The 21,686-nt window shown below is 43.3% G+C and overlaps 1 protein-coding gene across 2 annotated transcripts in view; it reads right to left on the minus strand.

The window, feature by feature from the left end:
* MTM1 (myotubularin 1) overlaps window positions 1-21,686 on the minus strand; it is a 97,462-nt gene that overhangs the window by 21,595 nt on the left and 54,181 nt on the right. For both annotated transcript variants that reach the window (XM_047097742.1, XM_047097741.1), the window contains 3 exons: window positions 8,912-8,995; window positions 6,576-6,725; window positions 2,172-2,360 (listed from right to left, as the gene is read on the minus strand). In XM_047097742.1, coding sequence (XP_046953698.1) covers window positions 2,172-2,360; window positions 6,576-6,725; window positions 8,912-8,995 — 423 coding nt within the window. The remainder of the gene's footprint in view (window positions 1-2,171; window positions 2,361-6,575; window positions 6,726-8,911; window positions 8,996-21,686) is intronic.

Consider the following 21,686-nt stretch of genomic DNA (forward strand, 5'->3'; position numbering starts at 1 on the left):
CGGGCTCCCGGCCTGGGAGGAGATAGCAGGCCTAAGTTTTGCTGGAGCTGCAAGCCTATAAAGCAATGACACACGTCACCCTCCCAGAGCTGACCTGCTTCTCTACACATGTGGTTTTTAAAAAGCTACAGTGATTTGCAAAGAGATTCTCAATGCTGGAGTTTCTTTCATACATAACTGAAGATACTACGCAAAAATAAAAAAAATAAAAGGAAAACTATACTTGCTGCTCATTGCCAGAGCAAAGACAGGCATTAATGCAGTTCCACTCTAATCACAGCAGACCGCCACCAAATTGAAGCAGCCTGGTGCTGAGTCTTATCTACGCCTGGGGTTGGTTTGTTTACTTTAAAATGGTGTAATGTCGCTTATTACATCGGAGGTTGTAAATTTCTAAATCTCCACAAGGGAGGAACAATTAGGTCCAAAGAGAACAGAAGTCACAAGGGTAAAAATCAATTAGTCAAGCATAGATTGAGTTCCCAAAAGTTCCAATTCTCCATCTCTGGTTACTTTGGAAGTCTTTTCAGTTTCCTTCTCTTCAACAGAAAGGAACAACCCAGATTATCTAATATGACAACGCGAAGGTTCAAGGGCCTGTTGCTATGGATATAGATGACGAGGGGAGAGACACAGCCAAGGGAGGAGGGAACCAGAGCTTGGTTTTTAAAGAATGCTGCAGAGATCTTTAAAGCCTATGTTTTTTCCTTAATTTTTTTCTTCCCTTCATCCTTAACAGGACTAGCAACACAGGCATATTTCCTGAGTGTTAAAAAGGCATTCAAGAATTCTACTGCTATAGCAGTAAGCTTGAGAGTTAATATGATGAAGGTATTTGTTTTATACATTTACATATTTTAAAATATTCTTTCTAAATACTTCATTTTAATGTAACACCATATCTATTTCAGGCTAAATGTGTACATGCAGATATTGCATTTTATGCATGTTTTGAACTCTCAACTATATATGAGGGAAGGAACAGAAATATCTAAAGTTATGAAGAATGCAAGAAGATATTCATAGACTTAATTTCCTACATGTTTTACTTATAATTCCTAATTTACTCATGAATACCACTCCTGATTGCTTTACATAGAATTTCCAAATGATTTCCATTAGTGAGACAAAAACTGTTACTGCAGTAATAGAGAGCTTGTCCAAGAGCACACAGGGAGCAGAGGGGACCCCCACCCCCGATGCAAATGTGGAAGACACACGATCCGTGTGCAAACAACCACAGTCTGCATCTCTCTCTGAGCCACTGGAGGATGTGTTTTGCTTTTGGGTTCTTGTCTTGTGCTATGAATAATTGAAGATGCCAGAAAAGTGACCTCGGGATAAGCAAAGTATTCAAGATGATGAAATTTAAGCCTACAGCTGACGAGAAACGATAAATCTGAAAGGCGGAATGGTGGCGAACAACGCGGGGCAGGCCCACTGTGAGCACTTGCGAGTGACAGCTGGCAATAACAGGAGACGGAAAACACAAAACGAAAAGAAGAAATCAAATGTTAAAAGCATATCAATCTGGGGCTGTTTAGAGTCCGGGCAAACAGCCTTATATCTTGCGGCAACTTCTGGGGAGCTTCTGAAAGCAACGCTACATAGTCACTGATGTTCACAGTGACGTCCCCGACCAATTTTAGGGGCACTTGGCACACTCTGCTTAAGAAGGCCAAGAAGACAATGGAGACAGATTGCCGCTGAAAACAGTAACATTGTGTGTGCCTGATTGTAAAATCCATATACAGAAATCTCCTTTTACTGAATTATCTTATATAAATGAGCAGGCACATTAACAAGTGCAGTGAAGAGACCGTTTGGATGAAGCTACAGATTTAGGGTTTAACCATTGCAGCTTCCCACAACTCCTCGTAGATGCCTAAGGCACTCCAAAGAGGGCTGAACTTGCACCAGGATTGAAGTTCATTATAGTTCGATACTCATCTAATTTACCTAAAGGTTATTCTCATTTAACGGATTCACGTTTTAAAATACATTTTGTGATTAAAACTACTTCCTATGTCAGCAAAGTAGTCTTCCTATTTCAACTAAGTTTAACTATTAACGTAAGCCCACAAAGTGACACGCCGTGGCAAACACAATCATGTAAAACATGGCACACTGTATCTAAGAGAAGCATCTGTCATGTCACTAAATGCACTCACCTTGTTCGCCACTGCATTTACATTGGGTCTTGCATCATAGATTGTGAGTTTAGAAATTTGTCTATTAGTCTCCCTGATAACATCGAGATACTTCTCATCATCCTTATTCCGTTTACCACTCATACCGACAAGAGGCTGACTGCAACGCACGATGACGGTCTTGTTTTCTGGATGAATCCATGACAGCACCTAAGGTTAGTTCAGAAATTTTAAGCTATCAGGAAAAAAACAAACCTCAAAACAGAAATACCCAAAACAGAAAGCACTAACAATCATGAGGAAGTGAATCTGATTTTGCCAAAACAGAATACCGGTTCACCTGCGATTTTACGCAATGTGCTCAGTAACACACATTTAACAATGACAATTATCCAGAGGCAGCTAGAATAACCAATTGCTTTACTAGTGTTTTCTTGTAGAAGTTAAATGCTTACCGAAAAAAAAAAAAAGTTCTCTCGCTTAAAGGAAATAAAAGGCTTCTGATATTACTTCTGCTCTGTAGCTTGTACTGGATTTCTCAGTGATACGTAAAGGAAATCACGTCTGGTACAACGTGTCTCCATAATACCAACTCACATCTACAGCTCATGTAGATGTGAAGCACATGTCTGCTGTGGCTGTAGCCTGGGTACTGAGCTCACAGTCTGTGTCACTTCTGTCTCCTCCGCCATTGAATGAGGAGGAGCATGACTCCATGGCCCTGCTGGGAGGATGAATGAAAAACACAGGTGAAGTACCTTCCAGGGGCGAGCTGAGCAGCCCACGGAGTCAGATATGAAAAACTATGAAAAGCAGACAGAAGAACTAAAGAAGCAGAAGTGTCTGAGCTCACTTAATAGAAGGCCAAATGCGCCGTCATCCCTGAAGTCGCCCCCTCCATGACGGCAAATGATAAGCACTGATGTCCATGAAAATTGATGTACATGATGCCGACATTGGGTTAGCGAGAAAAGAGGATGTGACGGCATTAATGAATACTCATTCATGGACTCTTCACGCCATGAAGAGAACTGTACAAAACACCACTGTGACTCCTAAGAGTCCAAAGGCTGAGAAGTGGGAAGCCCCGGAACAAGAACTGGCCCTCCCCGACCTCCACTTTGTAACCAACAAGGTGGAGATGGGACCTGCCCAGCCTGCCTCCTGTGGCCCTCGCTTTAAGACCAGTAAGAGACACAAGATCACTTTGACATGTGCACGGAGTTGTCATTTTTCAGGTTTACTGCGATGTAAGTGACATGCGGCACTGTGGAAGTTTAAGCTGTACAACATGTTGATCTGATACAAGATCACTTTCAAAAGAGAAAATTGCTACACATAAGAGACCTATTATTTGATAGAGACCCTCCCAAGTTTTAAACTGAAATCAGGTCCTGGGCAAGACACCGCCCTGTGCCACCACCCATGCCTTCCCTTCCTCCACCCCTCTTCTCTCTGCTCGGGAAGTTTAAGGCTGGAGTCACCAGATCACATTAAGAAATGCTTCTCTTATAAGTTGTTTCACTTCCTCTTTTCTTTTTCTTGAGGGATCTTGACTACCTTTTTATTTTTTTTAATATTTATTTATTTACTTAATGTTTATTAATTTTTGAGAGAGAGTGTAAGTGGGGGCAGGGCAGAGAGAGAGGGACACTCAGAATCCGAAGCAGGCTCCAGGCTCCAACCTGTCAGCACAGAGCCCGATGCAGAGCTCGAACCCACGAACTGTGAGATCATGACCTGAGCCAAAGTCAGACGCTTAACCCACTGAGCCACAAGGAGCCCCTATTGTTGAGAGAGAAAGCAGAGAAGGGGCAGAGAGAGAGTGAGAGAAAAAATCCCAAGCAGTCTTTGCACTGTCAGCATAGACCCCCAACACGGGGCTCAAACTCATAAACCATGAGATCATGGTTCAAGCCGAAAATAAGAGTCAGATGCTTAACTGACTGAGTCGCCCAGGCACCCCTTGACTACCTTTTTAAAAGGATGCTTGCTGTTTGGCTCACAGGTATAAATAATAGTAGCTTCACAACATCAACTACCATGACTGCTTTCAAAGTATATGGTACTATATTAGGTTATTCCTACTAAAGTTAATATCTAGAAGCCATAGATAATTAAGGATGTACACAAATATTTAGCCACCAAAAAAGATGTTGATCACAGCGTTGTTTATAATAGCAAAAAAATAAAAAAATAACCAAGATGCCTCATAATAGAAAACTGATTAAATACATATGGTACATGTACACACTGGCACACAGATGTTTAACAGCAGGAAACACTCTTTCCAAGATAATGTTACACAGAGAAAGCAGAGACACAAATGACAGCATAATTTCTTTTTCTTTCCAAATAAAAATATGTATGCATAGAAGGAAGTCTGGAAGGACATAGACCAAAATGTTAACTGTGGTTCTCACTAGGTGGCAGAATCCTTTTTCTTTATCGGCATTTTGTAAAATATGTGAAGTAACTATGTGTTACTTATATGTTAAGGACTTCTGTAACATTAAGACAAACCTATGGGAGAAAAAGGAATGCATAAGAGAACATATGTATGCATTGATGGGAACATCAATGCATGTGGATCATTTTGTTATTAAATGGTATCTTATAATAGTTCATATGCTATTTATGTACAAATAACAAAACTGCTTTCTCATCAATTCTTCTTGTATTTTTACATGGGCTTTCTTAAAAAAAGAACTGAATATCAAATAGTAAGGATTTCACATTAAAAGCAAATGCATTTTCTGGGTTATAGTCAAGAGTCAGATGGTTATGAGGTATATCAGAAAAAGTACATTATCTACTATTAAATATGCTTAAGCATGGTAATCTATAAAGATATAGATGTGAAGGAGAGCTTAGCTTTAGTTTTATTAGGAAAAATAAATGCAAATTTGTGGCCACTATGAAGTAAGAAGGATCAATAAAATGGGTAAATAAGTAAAAAGTTATGCATCTTATGTGTTCTACAGTGGGCTCTCATTCACTCAGAAGAGTGGAAACTAGGGGGTCAAGATGGCAGCCTGAGCACACTTGTTTCCTCTCCTCTCCTGACCCAAATCCCATGAAATACACACACACACACACACACCCCTCCTCTCTTGCCCCAAATCCTGTGAAATACACACACACACACACACACACACACACACACACACACCTCTCCTCTCCTGCCCCAAATCCTGTGAAATACACACACACACACCACCTCTCCTGACCCAAATCCCATGAAATACACACACACACATACACATACACACACACACACACGTTTCTCATGGTAGACGTTCAACTGAATGAAGGCATGAACAAAGTCGATCCACACTACCCTAACCTCTTCCTCCTGTGGGCAAGACAAGTATTAGCAAAGACAGCTGGCCAAGGCAGGGGTGGAGTCTATGGCTACAACACAGAAAAGCATGTCACAGAAGAGCACGAGAGGAGTAAACTTGTAATTCTAGCTTCGTTGGCACTGTATTCTAGCAAAATGAGCTGAAAAACATGTTCAAATACAATATACATCATTACGATCTGAACAGACACTGAGAATTAGAGAAGGGAGCGAATTTTAAAGTTATGATTCCTGTTATGTTGACACTAGACCAAAGTTTCACACGAATGTCCTTTTAAGGACAAAAAATGTCTAGACTTGGAGTTAAAGGCAAGGTGACATTAAATCTTAATTTCTTCTATCCTTGTTTTTCCAAAATCTGTTATTTAGAAAAACAAAAACAAAGCGATGTACTCATTATGACATGCTCTGATAATTAAGAGAGGAAAAATTCTCTAAATTTTTAGTCAAGAAAATTTATGTACACAAAGTAGATGGCGTGACTCACATAAATATTCAAGAGCCAAAGAGAACTTGGTGAACTAGGTCCAAGGATACTGTAAGCATACCGTCTGGAATCATGTGCATTTGGCACTCGGGCAGCCGGCAAACATGATGAGGATGAGCTAACCCTAATAAAGGTGGCCGCACACAAAAGCCTGTACCCATGTGCTTTGTGCTCTGTGACATTAGACAGATGGCGCGTTGTTTCCAGTATGATTTGGCCGACACTTGTCAAGGGCCCGTCGCACGTAAGGTATGGGGCTGCAAAGGTGAAAACCGGAAAGTCCCTATACTTCTTTCTGTCCTTCCAGCAAGCACCTGGTTTAGGTATGGTAGCGTCACTTTCACCCTCTCCTGTATGAGAATTACTTGCGCTCATTCTCTGTCCTTGATTGTGAACTCCCGGAAGGCAGGTGCAGTCTCACTTCTTTTCCCGTTCAGCGCGGTCCTTTGTGTGCTCAGCGGGCACTCAAAAACGACACGGTGGACTGAGATTCCAAGAGTGTGTCTCTGACTGGATTCCTGTTCTTATGGGACAAAAGGCAGTCTTTGAAGAAAACATTAACTGTAGTACTCACTGGAATTCGGTTTCTGGATCTAAAAGTTGCGACTCTCCTGAGATCATCATCTGAGGCACGATATGGAACCACCAGGAGAGCAGGGTAGGTGTCACACAGTTCATAGCACTTATTGATAAAAGTGATTCTCCAGTGGTGGTTAGGCAAGCCCTGCAGGAGAGAAGGATGTCCAAGTCAGTATTGCACAGCTCCGTCTCCGGACTGGCCTTGGGTCTCCTTTCCTTTTGCTAGCAGAATCTGCACGTGCCTCTTTGAACACAGGGTAGGGACGGTCTACTGACTTATAATAAAGGGAGCCAAATCAGTCATCTGGACAACATAAGAACACAAGACAAAACACTGGTGGCTTCCATAATTCTAAAATGTCATTGGTAAATACAAATTCTCTTGAATTTGAGCTCCTCGTTAATTTCACGTCAAACTATTCCTTACTATGTGTGTAACAGTAAGCCCAAGTGCATCTCCCACCTACGTACCCTCCCCACCCCAGAGAAAAGTGCATCACATAATTTTAACCTGTGTCCACTTGAGGGTAGAAGAGACATTGGGCAACTGCCTCTCCCTACTCAAAAGAGAGTGAATGCTTCAGTCTGCTCCAAAGTAGAAAGAGGCTAAGATTATGCAGAAAGTCACAGAGGGGAAGTAAAGGAAAACCCCTCTGGGGAGGCTCATTTCGCCACCTCCTAAAAGTGTTTTCAACCAAGTTGTTTGGGATTGGCGGTCACTCCGTAGGCTGTGTGAGAAATACAGCCACCTGCATTCTAAGCAGATGGCTAACGTGGCAGGGAGACACGGAATACACTTGCCATCCTGCCAGCTACCCACAAAACCGCGTATGGACAAGATCCAGAGGTGGTGGAATATTCTCTCCCCATACTCACGAATACACAAATACACACACAAAGGTGAGCTATGTGGGTGTTTGCTGTGGGGACAGACATTGTACCTTTTCCTTAGGTCTGGTCCTATAGACCACGGACCAAACAGGTGAGTCTGATGCTGAGTCCAATTAGAGAGTTATAAGTCCCATGAGAAAGTTATAAGAAGAAAAGATGAAATATAATGGCAGTCTAGAACAAGATACCTTCAACAGTTCATATATGCATGCAATCTGAAAAACAGGAACTGTTTTGTTTCAAGCTAGAAACATTGGCCTACAAAATAAGTCTTAATATTGTCCATAACACTCCAAAACTAAGGTACAAATATTTAAATACATAATGCTACAGAGGCCTCCAAAACATGCAAAATGTTTCAATGGTCTTTCTTCTGCCTCAAGATCTGACCCAGAACAGAGATCATTAAAATGAAACACATATACAGCCTTTGAAAACCCACCAGTCTAAAGCAGACTTCTGGAAGCACAGGACGCCCTACTTCCTATGTGCGATCTAAACTCCCACACCCACATTCCTGAGCGTTGAATCTGCTTATGAATATGTACGCCGCCGATCAAGACTAGAAAGAATAATCAACCCAGGTGCTTGGTAGTGGAGGTGGTGGCTAGAAGGTTCTCCTCGAGTCTAGGGTCCGAGAATTTTACTTTACATTCACTGCCTTTTCATATAAAGCAACTGGGCTCCATCGGAGTCTCACAGCTCACTCAGCAAATGCTCCCAATTATTTTAAGAGCTTTGTAGGATGAGGACTATGAAAACTTCCATCACAAAACTCCTACCTGGCCTAAAAACTTGATTAAAGCACAGGTCAAATTGTGGCTCCTGTTACATAATCCACATTGGCTCTTCTTCACAAAAAATGCCACAAGAGACCTTTGTCCCTGAACAGCAACATTGTACCAAGCCTCTTGCCTTTATTACAGCAAATGAACATGCATGCAGGTGAAGTTTACAGAAGAGAGCAGTAAAAGCTATTCTAATATATGTTCATGAAAGCTTTGTTGGAAAAGTCAGCATTATAGGAAAACAGTCCTAATTCATTTCAATCTGCAAAGTGGAATAAATATAATTTAAATTTAGCTGTCAGTGATAGTTATGCTCCCAAATGTGTAAATACATAGTGACACGAATGCCTCAATAGTAAGGTATAGAAGTTTGACTTTTCTAGACCCCATGTATTTGATTCATTTCATGAACAACATACAACCGACATTGTTCATGTACCAGAAGGAAACAGAACTTGGCTACCCAGCCTTCAATGCAACTTGAATATTGCTAGGGAATGAGCTCATAAATCACACAGTAATCGAAAAAATGAGCTATAACTGCCACGAAAAATATACTAAGGATTTCACTGATTCTCAGAGTATGACTGACAACATAGTGTCACCATGCGCGTTTGAGATTTACCACCTGCCGTAGCACCTGTTGACTTACCTGCCTTCTGTATTCTTCTACTGGGTTATAAACTGTCCATCCATCCACGTTAAACTTTTCTTCATTTAGAAATGCAAATATTGGCTAGAAAAGGCAAAAGGAAAAAGAGAATTTAAAGTGCAGCGTGACAGAACTGATAGCCTACTAATACTACACCCTCCAAGTTTTCACCAGATTTGCCTACCATGAAATCACAACCCAAAGTGAGACTTTCAAAAAGAAATGATGGTGAAAAGTGCACACTAGACTTCTGCTGCCTTCTTTTTTTTTAATTTTTTTAACGTTTATTTATTTTTGAGACAGAGAGACAGAGCATGAGCAGGGGAGGGGCAGAGAGAGAGGGAGACACAGAATCTGAAGCGGGGTCCAGGCTCTGAGCTGTCAGCACAGAGCCCGGTGTGGGGCTTGAACCCACCAACTGCGAGATTATGACCTGAGCCGAAGTTGGCCCCTTAACCAACTGAGCCACCCAGGTGCCCCCCTACTGCCTTCTATCTTGAGTAATAATTACTTCTGAGACCTCAAGTTTCCATGGCTGCAAACATCTTTTTTTTTTCATGTTTATTTATCATGAGAGACAGAGAGCATGTGCACACATGTGTACAAACTTGAGTGGGGGAGGGGCAGAGAGAGAGACAGAGACAGAGAGAACCCTGAGCATGCTCTGCACTGTCAGCACAGAGCCCAATGTGGGGCTCAAACCCACGAACTGTGAGATCATGACCTGAGCCAAAGTCAGACACTCAACTGATTGAACCACACAGGTGCCCCTACAAACATTTCTTTCTTTTTTTAATGTTTTCTTATTTTTGAGAGAGAAAGAGACAGAGACAAGGAGTGTGTGTACTAGTGGGGGAGGGGCAGAGAGAGAGGGAGACACAGAATCCGAAGCAGGCTCCAGGGTCTGAGGTGTCAGCACAGAGCCCAATGTGGGGCTCGAACCCACAAACCATGGGATCATGACCTGAGCAGAAGTCAGAGGCTTAACTGACTGAGCCACCCAGGTGCACTGCAAACATCTCTTTTAATGTTGTCCTTGTTTGAAATTATCTTCCAGATAAGTCAGATTTCTAGACCAAAACTACACCTATCAATTTTACACATCAGCGATTGATCAAGTAAAACACTTAAAAAAAAAAGGAAATTCAGGAATAATTATTAAACAGTACAGCTGTCTCAAAACATGAGGGACAGGACATTAGGAAAATTTTTAACTGTTTGTTCTCTATGAATTCGGAATTGATGCCATGATCTCTGTGAGATGAAGGACCCAGACCTCTCCTCGTTTTTCCTTCTGTGGTTACTCTGGAGGCGATTCTGATGAATTTCACAGCTTCAAATACCATCCAGACCCTAGTGACTCCTACCTAGTAGCTATTGCTCTCCAGCCCCAACTTGGATCTGCAGGCCAGGCAGTCCAAGGGACCACCCCAAAACTCCAGCCTAAGAGGCATCTGGAAGATTCTAAAGTTAACACATCCAAAGAGAAACCCCTGACCACCCCTGTATCCTGCTCCTCCCACAGCCTCCTCATTGAAGTAGATGGCAGCCCCATCCTTCTAGATGAGCCCAAAACCTTGGTGTCATCCTCATCAGCTCACTGCTACCACCTGGTTAAAGTCTTGACCGTCCCCCATTTGCATCATTATAATAACTTCCTAACTGGTCCCCTACTTTCTATTTATTTACCTCTATAGTCAGAGTAACAGTGTCACAACCTAGGTCAGCTCAAGTTATTCTTCTGGCCCAAATCCTCCTGTGGCTTTCCATCTCACTTGGAGCCAAAGTGGAAGTCTATCCAATGGTCTACGCGGCTGTCCACCATCTGGCCACATCCCCTACCATGTCTCTGCTCTCCCACTGCTCACTCCTCTCCAGCCAAATTCACCTCCAATGCTGTTCCCCCAAAGCACCAAGTGTATACCAACATCAGGGCCTTTCCACCCACTGCTCCAGCTGTCTGGAATCCTTCCCCCCGCCCATGGCTTTCCCCCTTACTCTTTCACATCTCTGCTCAAATGTAACCTTAAACAGCAAGACTTACTCTGATGCCCTATAGAAAAACTACATGCTACCCCCAGAACAGCACCCCCTATTGTCCTTTCCATTTTATTTCCCCGTATTACTTATGACCATTTGACAGATTGTAGATTTACTTGTTTGTTTACTGTTGGGCTCCCACTGTCCCCTCCCTAGAACATGGACTCCATAAAGACAGATGACTGCTTTGGCCACATCCTCTTTTCCTAGTAACTGGAATAGTGTCCCATCCATAGTAGGCAGAATATGTATTTTTTGTTGCCAATGAAACTGTGAAGCCTATCCAGCCTCTGTACAATGACTTTCTCTGGAGGCACCATGTTTGGGCACTTTTTCCTCTGGGGGTCTTCCTTCCCACCCATTTTCCTCTGTTATCATACTGCAACTTTGAATGGCAGCATTCTCTCTCCTACGTTACAGAGGGTTTCAGGAAAAGGCTTACTTGGCAGCAACAGTTTAGTGTGTCTAAAAGGCAGGAGTTTTGGGGGTACCTGGGTGGCTCAGTTGGTTAAGCGTCCAACTTGGTTCAGGTCATGATGTCACGGTTTGTGGGTCTGAGCCCTGCATCGGGCTCTGTGCTGACAGTAGGAGCCTGGATGGAACCTTCTTCAGATTCTGTGTCTCCCTCTGTCTCTGCCCCTCCCCTGCTCACGCTCTTTCTCAAAAATAAACAAACATTAAAATAAATTTAAAAGGCAGGAGGTTTAAGGTGAAAACTGATCAAGAACATGCTGTCCAGACTCTCCTCTTCAACTTTCTAAAGCATAGGACACCCTCAGCAGGTCTCAGTTCTGGCGGTGGTAGGTCCAAGTGCTATGTATTCTGCATGGGTAGCATGCCGACCACACGATACTGATCTAGCTAAGCAATTCGCTGATTGCTTAAATAGTTAATTATTCAGTACCACTGGGGAAAACAAATGATTTCTATTAACTGAAGTTTAAACGACAGAGGGACTTTTGATGAAAACAACACTAAAATGTATGGTGTACTTCTTCATCCCGAAACAGAATCAGTAGAACACAGCAAAGCAGTCTCTGGGTGACATCTGAGCCCTGGATATTATACTGGTCAGTAGCCAGCACAGGTACTGCTCAACACTCCTGGCTGCTGTGCTGTTGACATACTTGTACATGGCAGGAGGCTTAAGGCACAGGGGTGTCATTCACTTTAGAAGAAGACCTATAATCTGCTTTCTTGAAATAAGTTCCTGATCTCAACATGGTTTTTGTTCAGTTTACTTCTAGTTATTTGCATCTTTCCCATGAAGCTCAAGTAAATATGGCAGCCTTTTAAAAACAAAGAATAACACTGCTAACCCAAAGGCCAGATAAAACTTTCTCTCCAGAAAACTCATGATGTATGTTAATGCTATCAGTGTCCTTTGACTTGCCAGCAGCATTTTCAACGTACCTTACTATTTCTCAGTCACCAATAATAAAGCAATTCCTCTCTTGCTTCAAATACTCTCTTATATCTTATATTAAAATTACTGATAAGCATAATATAAGTTTATAAGTTTGTTATCAGAAGATGAAAGTTATACAGCCCAAACCAAAATGATATCCACGATTTCTTTATTTCTTTTTTATTTTTTTAATGTTTATTCATTTTTGACAGACAGGGAGAGAGAGACAGAGCATGAGCAGGGGAAGGGCAGAGAGAGAGACACACACAGAATCTGAAGCATGCTCCAGGCTCTGAGTTGTCAGCACAGAGCCCCACGCGGGGCTTGAACTCACAAACCGTGAGATCATGACCTGAGCCGAAGTTGGACATTTAACCGACTGAGCCACCCAGGCACCTCTCCATGATTTCTTTAACATGCTTGATTTAAAGGAACTCTGAACACAAGTAATATAAAAAACTGTCATTAACGAGAAAGATACAATGTGCTCGCAGTAGCAACATCTCAGGTGGCCTTTCTCATGAAATCATTCTGGAATGACACTTCACATTATGATGATGCCCAGATATACAGGATGATGCCATGAACTGGCATCCCTTATCCCTGAAACATGGCTATGAGAACTCTATGATGGAAACTGTCCCCAGGTTAAGAGCTGAGAGCCAGACTTGGACCTCAGATATTTCAGGAAGGTTTACGAATCACCTAACAGCCAGATATTTCTGGTCATGAAATAGACAGCAACACATCTAATACCAAACTGGAGCTTAAGGTAAAAAAGACCAGGTGCTTAAACTAATATTTTAACCATCTAAATAAATTAGCTTACAAGGAATTAAATCTTTTTTATAAAGGACAACTTGTTACTTTTTAAAGAAGAACACGATGCAAACAGTAAGTTGTCCATACTTGGCTCTCATACTGAGGCAAGCATTCTAGAAGAATCCATGAGGATATTTTCGAAAGTTGAATGTACCCAGACTTAAGTCCCAGATATTTTAATTTTTTTACCCTTTTTTTTTTCTCCTTCAAGATCCAGATAAGAGAACAAAGCGAGAATGTTAAAATACAAGCTCTCAACAGAGGAACATAAAAGCGGATTATACAAAAAAACTTACTAAGCATTAAAGGACAGAAACAAAACCCTTCATCTGCATTATTACAAAGCACAGAATTCCCTACAAGTGGGCACTTGTGACAAGCCTAATTAAGGCTTCTGTCTGAAAACTGTTAAAACCTAAAGTTAATGGGCTACACACCTTGAGGTTTTTAGCTGACATTTATTTTCTCTTACCGACAAAACATTTTTCAAGACTTCGAGTCTTTTAATGCTTTATTAGTGGGGTTGCCATTTCCCAGTCATTCCTAATGATAACCTTGGCCCGATCGGGACCCTCTCTTGGGGAGACCCAAGCACCATGGAGAGAACCCTCCTTCACGAGGATCGCTCAGGGGGAGGGGTGTGTGAGGCGGGAAATAGTCGAGTCGGCCGCTTGAACTGGTCCCCGCACCGGTCTCCTTTCACTCCTTTCACAGCCCGCCCGCGGACAAGGCAACCAGGAGTCAGTGCGGGCTCAGCAAAGCCTCAGAGCCAAGGGGTTCGCCAAATCACCAAATCCGATCGGTGCTTCTGCTTCGGTGCTTCGGGAAGCGCCCCCACCCTAACCCCCGTGGCTTTCTTCTGGGGCCTGGTCCCTCAGCCTGGCTCTGCCTCAGGGTAGGGGCGGGGGTGCCTGGGCCCCGCCTTGGCCCCACAGAACCGAACCGGCAACTCGGCTGTTGCCAGAGGGTGGGGGGGGGGGTGGGGGGGGTGGGGCCCGTGCAATACACAGATGACACTTAGGAACACAGCCTCGGGCCTCTGTGCAGATGACCTATCTGGCCGGCTGCTCTCCTTTTTTAAAAAAGTTATTTTGAAATAATTACAGATTTACAAGAAGTGACAAAGATGTACAGTCAAGTCCCGTGCAGCCTTCACTCAGCTTCCCCGATGTGAACATGCTGCACAGACAGCTAGAGTACAGTATCAGAATCAGGAAACTGACACCAGAAAACAGCCACCGTCAAGTGCCTATCCTGGTTTCAAATGAGCAGGTCTTCCTTTATTTGGCTCTTTATTGGTATTTTGGCATTTCACCAATTCAGATTCCTACTAGTCAAGAGATCCCATGCATGGAGACTTAAAAAAAAAAAAAAAGCAATCATGTGCATTTTTTTCCAGGTTTAAAAATAGCACAATGTAACATTTGAAAAATGTTAAAAGGACAAAGTTGAGATGAAATCTCCGATTTCACACAAGGGATAAAAACAGCTCTGACAAAGAGAATGTAACTTGTCATTTAAATTTTCCTACATTTATCACTGTTGTGTCTCGTGGGAGAAAAAATCTGAAATGACAACAGGTTTTGGCTTTCACTTAATTAGCCATTGGTTTTAAATGGCAACTACATGAAGACGCATCAACTCACTTAAAACACCTAGACTGGACTTATTTATTTATTTAGTAGACTCTATCAATGTTGAGTGATTTAGAAGTTTCCTTCTTTGAGGTGGGAGAGCTGTCTGCGAATTAGGGTTCTAGATCTCATGGAGCCCCTCACGGAGAGCCTCTTCCCTCAAGGACTCTTCACAGTATGTCTCGGAACTGGATGTCACAGAATCAGATTTGTAAAAACTAAATATCATTCAAAAGGGAGACAGTTACAGAAGAAAACTATTTTCATAGTACGCAGGGCAATGAATCGATAAACTATGGAGATTTAACAGTGCTTTCAAATGATGCTACCACCATGCAATGGCACGGTCATTGATGGACACAAGTTTTAGAACGAGCAGACCCTTTTCAGGAAGTAAACAAAATATAACTCTGAATATCTAGCATTAAAAGTTCAGAGGCTCCTGGGTGGCTCAGTCGGTTAAGCGTCTGACCTCAGCTCAGGTCATGATCTCACGGTTTGTGGGTTTGAGCCCCATGTTGGGCTCTGTGCTGATAGGTCAGAGCTTGGAGCCTGCTTCAGATTCTGTCTCTCTCTCTCTCTCTCTCTCTCTCTCTCTCTGCCCATCCCCTGCTCATGCTCTGTCTCTCTCAAAAATAAATAAATGTTAAAAAAAAATTAAAAGTCAGGGGACCTGTTAACTCTTTCCAGACAGAATTTTGCAGTGTTGGAACAGGAATTTAAGGGAGCATTTTTTTTTTGTTCTAACTTGATTTCTGAAATTGAAGATACCCGCCTTTCTAAAAGCTTCCATCTACCACATAAGGGTAAGCAATGTAAATGCATGTCATTTTCATCTTTTAGATTACACTTAAAAAACAGACCTCTTCATATAAGAAAAAATGCTTTCATTAAAGGGGGGGGGAGCTAAAATTTTTAAGGAAGAACCACAGGAGGTACTGACACTTGGCAACGTTTGTAATTCTAAGTAACATCTTCAGGTAAGTGCATCAAAGGTAATTGAGTCGAAAAATCTGACACAAGTCTCATAGGTCAAAAGCAGCTAGCACATCAACTGCCATTTATACTTCCTGCATAAATAATTCTCCTCGTCCTCTTTCTACCACCTTCCCTGGGGAAAGTGGCTTAATATTTCTGGGTTGCCATCACCTTCATATATAAATATACACAGTCATTTATTCAGGAGAAGACGACTCAGTAAGTACATTTGAAATGTCATTTGAAACCATTTGGAAAAAGAGCATTCTTTCCTACTTGTCTACAATCATAATCACTTATGGTGACATTTCTCAGGGTTCATCTGTCGCACCTCTTCTCACTGTAATCGTCTCTCCTGGCAATTTTGGCCACATCTATGAAAATGCCAATGATCACATCTGGGCCTGCCAAATAAACCTTGCCCTGGGCCACAGCTCCAGGTACGCGGCCACCTGCCTCCTAGATATGTCTGTCTGTCTGTCCTACAGACACCTGCAATTCCACATATCTGAAATGGGGCTCACCGCCTCTTCCCTCCCCACTCCAATACTGCCCATCTCAACCAATGTCAACCTGTTTATCCAGGCTGGATTCTTCCCTATCAAGTCATCCCCCATCATAATTATAGTCACACAATCAACAAATTCTACTGTTCTTCTAGATCGTCCTCAAATCCTCACTCTCCTGCCCCTCTCCTTTGCCCCATTTGAAGGGCTCACAATCATGTACCCAGGTGACTAATGAACATCCCCAGAATTAAACTCCTGCCCCTCTCCATGCAGTCTGTATGCTGCAGCCCAAGCAATCTTCTGAAATCGAAATTTAATGTCACTTTACTGCTTCAACCCCTTGAATGGCTCCCCTCCCCTTCAGATAGAAAGTGGAACCTCTTGGTGGGGCAGGTTAGGCTCTGCAAGCTTTGGGGCCCAGCCTTCCCCTCTAACACCATCTGTCACCACTATTCCCACATAGACACCAGCCCACGTGTGGGTCCAGTCTGTATCCAGTCTCTTCACATTTGCACACACTGTTCCTGCCCTTGGCTGTTTCTGCCTGGCTAACACTCCTACTCGTCTTCCAGGATTCACCTCCTCTAGGAAGCCTTCCTCGACAACAAGCCCCTTACTTGCCGCTCCCCTGATGTCCTGTGCACATGCATCTATATCGTATGTGTCTGTTTGCTCTCTCAGGGGCCAGGGGGTCGGCATGAGCCCCAGCTCCCCGCACCTAGCCACAACACAGGCGTTCCGGAAATGCCTGGACCGCACAAACAGGGAGGAAAGGGATGAAAAAAAGAGGAGAAACAAGGAGAAGCCTGCTCTACCAGACCTTTCATCTTATGAAGCCTCAATAGTTAAAAAGAATGTTACTGGTACATGAAGAGTGATTGATGCAAGAAAGGAAACATTCAGAAATCAAACACCAAGCGGAACGAAGTGTGTGGTAAAGGTGGTGTTTCAAAGGAGCAGATCAGATAACCAATGGTGTGGTGACAACAGTGGAAGAAAGATTGGGATCCAGATCTTACGCGGACACGGTCACCCCGAAAAAATTCCAAATTGATGGAATATTTAAGTTTTAAAAAGAAACGAAAGTATTAAAATAATATTCTAGGGAGAATTCTTCTAGAACTCTGAGTAGAGAAAACCTCCCTAACAGGGATATAAAACCCAGAAGTTATAAAAGAAAACCATGCAGACAAGAATTATCCTAGCGACCCTGGCTGCTCTCATTACCCAGGTCCACTCGCAAGACTGGCCCTCAGCCGGACTCTGGGAACCTGGCTCTCGGGAGGGTTCCCATTGCTCCCTAACCGCTAAGAGTGGTTGGCGGTGCCCAAACTGTATACACGTGATTTATGCTGAGCGCCTGCTTTCCTTCTGAGAGGCTGGGGTTTTGGTACATGTTAGGCAGAGGGGCTACATGACCGGCCTCTGATCAAAACTCTAGGTGCTGAGCTTCCGCAGTTGATAACATTTCCCATGCGTGGTCTCAACTTGGTGCTGTAGGAATTAAGTGCTTCCTGTGTGACTCCATGGGGAGAAAACTCTGGAAGCTCGTGCAGAGTTTCTACCATGACTTCTACCCCATACACCTTTCCCTTTTGCTGCTTTTCCTCTGTACCCTTTTGCTGTAATAAATCACACTTGTGAGTACGACTATGTGTTAATAAAGTCTTGTGAACTCTCCTGATGAATCATCAAACTTAGGGCTGTCTTAGGGATCCCCATCCCCAAAAAGAAAAAAAAATGATGAACACTCACAAATAAAGATTAAAAAAAAATCCCCATAGCAAAAGCCACCCTAAGTCAAAAGACATACATGTGGGGAAAATAACTGCAACTTGTATTACGAGCACAGCTAGTACATAAAGAACTCCTTCAACAAGAAAAAGACCAAAATTCCAAAAGAAATATAGGCAGAAGTCACAGAGAACAAATAGAAAGGCAAATAGCTCAAACCAAAAGATATTCAATTTTAGTCAAATAGGATAGGATAAATACAAAATAAAACTATGAATCCACATTTTCACCTATTAGATTAGCAGAGATTGAAAAAGACAGAAAGCATACTGGGATTGGTACAGTTGGCAGAATGACCCCACGAAGATGTCCATGTCCTAATCCCTGTGACCCGTGTCATGTTACCATACATGGCAAAGAGGAATTAGGTTGCTGATGGAATTCAGATTTCTAATCGCCTTTTAAGATAGGAAGGGTACTCTGGATTTCCCCGGAGTGCCAATGTCATCATAAGGGTCCTGTGATGTGGAAGGAGTTAGAAGAGTTGGAATCAGAGAAGGAGAGTGATGATGGAATAAAGTCAGAATAATTCAAAGGACTTGACCACTGCTATTAGCTCTGTAAAGGGAGCAAGGGGCCATGAGCCAAGGGATGCAGGCACCTCTAGAAGCCAGAAAATGCAAGGAATGGACTCTCCCCGAGAGCCTCCAGGAGGAACACAAGCCCCACACACCACAATTTTAACCCAGGGAGACTCATTTTCGACCTCTGACCTCTAGGACTGTAAGACTTGTGTTTTCATAGGCCACAAGTTTGCAGCCGTGTGTTGCAGGAGCTTTAGGAAACTAACAGAGTTGGAGGGGATGTCTGGAAACAGGCAGACACAGTGCACACGGGAGGGAATGCCAGTACATCTTCCTCGAACGGAATTTGGTAATAGCAGTAATTCTACTCTAAGAATGTATCCTAAAACATACATGAACACATACAAAATGATGTATGTGCAAGGTTACCGACCACAGTTTGTGTAACAGCAAATGATTGGCAATGATCTCAACGCCCGTCAATAGAGGACTGAATAAAGTATGGTACGGTCAACAGAGTACTATATGGCCATAAATAGGATGAAGAAGTCCATTATTAGGTGATATGTACTGGTAAATTTAAAATCAAGGTATGGAAGGGCACATATAGCATACTATTGCTAGGGTCAAAGGGGGAAAGAATACAACTAACAAGTTGCATGAACAGGCCTAAACCATCACTGGGTGGACATTAACAGAGTGACAACCCTGGGTGTCTGTGAGGAGGGGAAAGAGATGGGCGAACAGTGCAGGGAGGGAGAGATTTTTACTACATGCCTGTCTTAGTTAGCTCTGGCTAGCATAACAAGTTACCACAGACTGGGGGCCTAAAACAGTGAACATTTATTTCTCACAGTTCTGGAGGCTGTGAAGCGTAAAGTCAAGGAGCCAGCATGGTCGGGTTCTGGTGAGACCCACTTCCTGGTCTACAGAGGGCAGCCAACCAGCTCTGGTCCATCGCTTTTCCTCCAAGGTCACTAATCCCATCATGGGGCTCCACCTCCAGGACCTCATCTAAACCTACACCTCTCAAAAGCCCAACCTCCAAATATCATCCATCACACTGGGGGGTTAGGGCTTCAAAGTATGATTTGGGAAGGACACACACATTTGGTCCACAACAATACCTTTTATACTTCCTGAATTTTCAACTACGGTCATATATGGCCTATTTTCAAAATTTTAAAGTAGTACTTGTTGAATAAATGCCCTTTCTCAACAGAATATTCTTATTGATGACTTGGTTGCTGCTGGTTCTTAATTTATTCACTCTACTGACCTTAGTATATTAATTCAACAAACATTTACCAAGGGCCTACTATGAACAAGGTATTAAGTATACAAAAAGACGAGTAAGACCCAGGTACTGTCTGTAAGGGGTTAGAAATCCTCCAAAGGAGAGTGACAAGGAGGCACAACTATCAATCAATCGTGTAAAGAGGAGAGCAGTTAAGTGCCATGAGAGGTACAGATAAGGCACCTGGGGCTCCAGAGAATGCCTAGGTTACTTCTGGAGAGAGGGGCCTGGAAGGGTAAGATGACTTTGGACATGGTAATAACAATGATGTGACAAAAAGGCCCAAATGGGACCCAAACTCCGAGAATATGAGGCCATCAGCAAACACCAGAGCATAGGAGGGGGTAGAAAAAAGTGGGGACAGTTGAGAGGTGAGGCACACACAAAATGAGGGAGATAGAAGTTTGCACTGACACTGACTGAGAGGGAGGGACTGGCAAAGTTTTAGGGGCAGGGGAATGTGAGTCGTGTCCGGGGGAGAGGGAAGCGACAGACAGCACGTGCAGGGCTGGACCAGATCAGAGACAAAAAGGAAGCACGGCAACTAGTTTAAGTACCATCTCGGCAGTTGAGAAAAGAGGAGATGAAAACCTGAACCAAGTCAGGCTGGCTTCAGTAAATGTTCAGGAAAAGGGAAATCTTCGAGTGGCCTGGATTTTGGAGGAGGGGAAGACAGCACAAGAAACTGGGAGCACAAATGAGTAGGTTTAAGGGAAAGAGGAGAGATTAATTTTAGACAAATGTTTTGGTGTCAGTTGAAGTTATGGAGCCACGAAAGGGAAACATGAAGCTTTGGATGTGCAAGTCATGCCCAGACAGGCAGTGCTGGAAGACATGAGGGGAAGAGAGACTGATGAGGGGATGGCATAGAGCGAGGAGGAGGGGAAGGATGGATTTTTCTAGAAAACCCACACTTAGCGCAAGGAAGCCAAGGAAGCTGAAAAGAAGCTAAAGAGGCAGAGGACCAGGCCCTTCAGATCTCAGAAGCCACACGGAGAGGTATCTGGAAGTGTGATGGTACAGATGCCCTAAGTGAGCCTTCTGCTGAGAACATCTAACGATGCTGGATAAAACAGAAACCTTTCTAAAAATGCTCCGATGAGCTGGCTGGGGGGGAATAAATACGCAGAGGCTAAAAACTAGCCACAAACAGGAACTCAGAGACCAAGAGGAAAGCACGGGCTTTTACCTCAGGGTACTCACGGAATTGGTTTCCATGGCCTCTTGGGGTCCAAGAGATAGGACATAAGGACATAAAGCCCCAGGCCCACCCAGATGCTAGGATGGGCATCAAACTGGAAATGAGCTCCTGTACAGGCTGGCCTCCCAAGTGCTACAACCTCAGGGTTAAGCACAAATAGGAACTGGCCCCCTGAGACTCCAAGGAACTTACCTGTCTAGATTATTGGTGTTAATTAAGGGAGAAAAAAATCTCTACTGCTGTCCCCCACCAGGAATTTGTAGCCACACGGCAGCAAATTTAACCAATTCGTAGCCCAAACTCATAAAAGTCGGATGGCCCAGAAGACATCAGGCAGAGAATCTAATCTGTAACCATCCCCCATTTGTGGTGCCCTAAGATGCCTGGCAGAAGGAAATGCCAAACTGCCTTCAATCCTGGCCTCAGAGGATTCCCATAAAGGTCCAAGGAATAGGAGCTCACTGGCAAAAATCACAAAACAGCCTGGCAAACTAGGCACCTCGAGCCAGCAAACCAGAAGCCAGCAGACCAGGCCGGGCTGCAGAGAGCCGTGGTGAATGAAGTCAAA

This window comes from Lynx rufus, unplaced genomic scaffold, assembly GCF_022079265.1.
Source record: "Lynx rufus isolate CCGP_SWC_20201006 ecotype Redwood Valley unplaced genomic scaffold, mLynRuf1.p SCAF_40, whole genome shotgun sequence".
Lineage (NCBI taxonomy): Eukaryota > Metazoa > Chordata > Mammalia > Carnivora > Felidae > Lynx > Lynx rufus.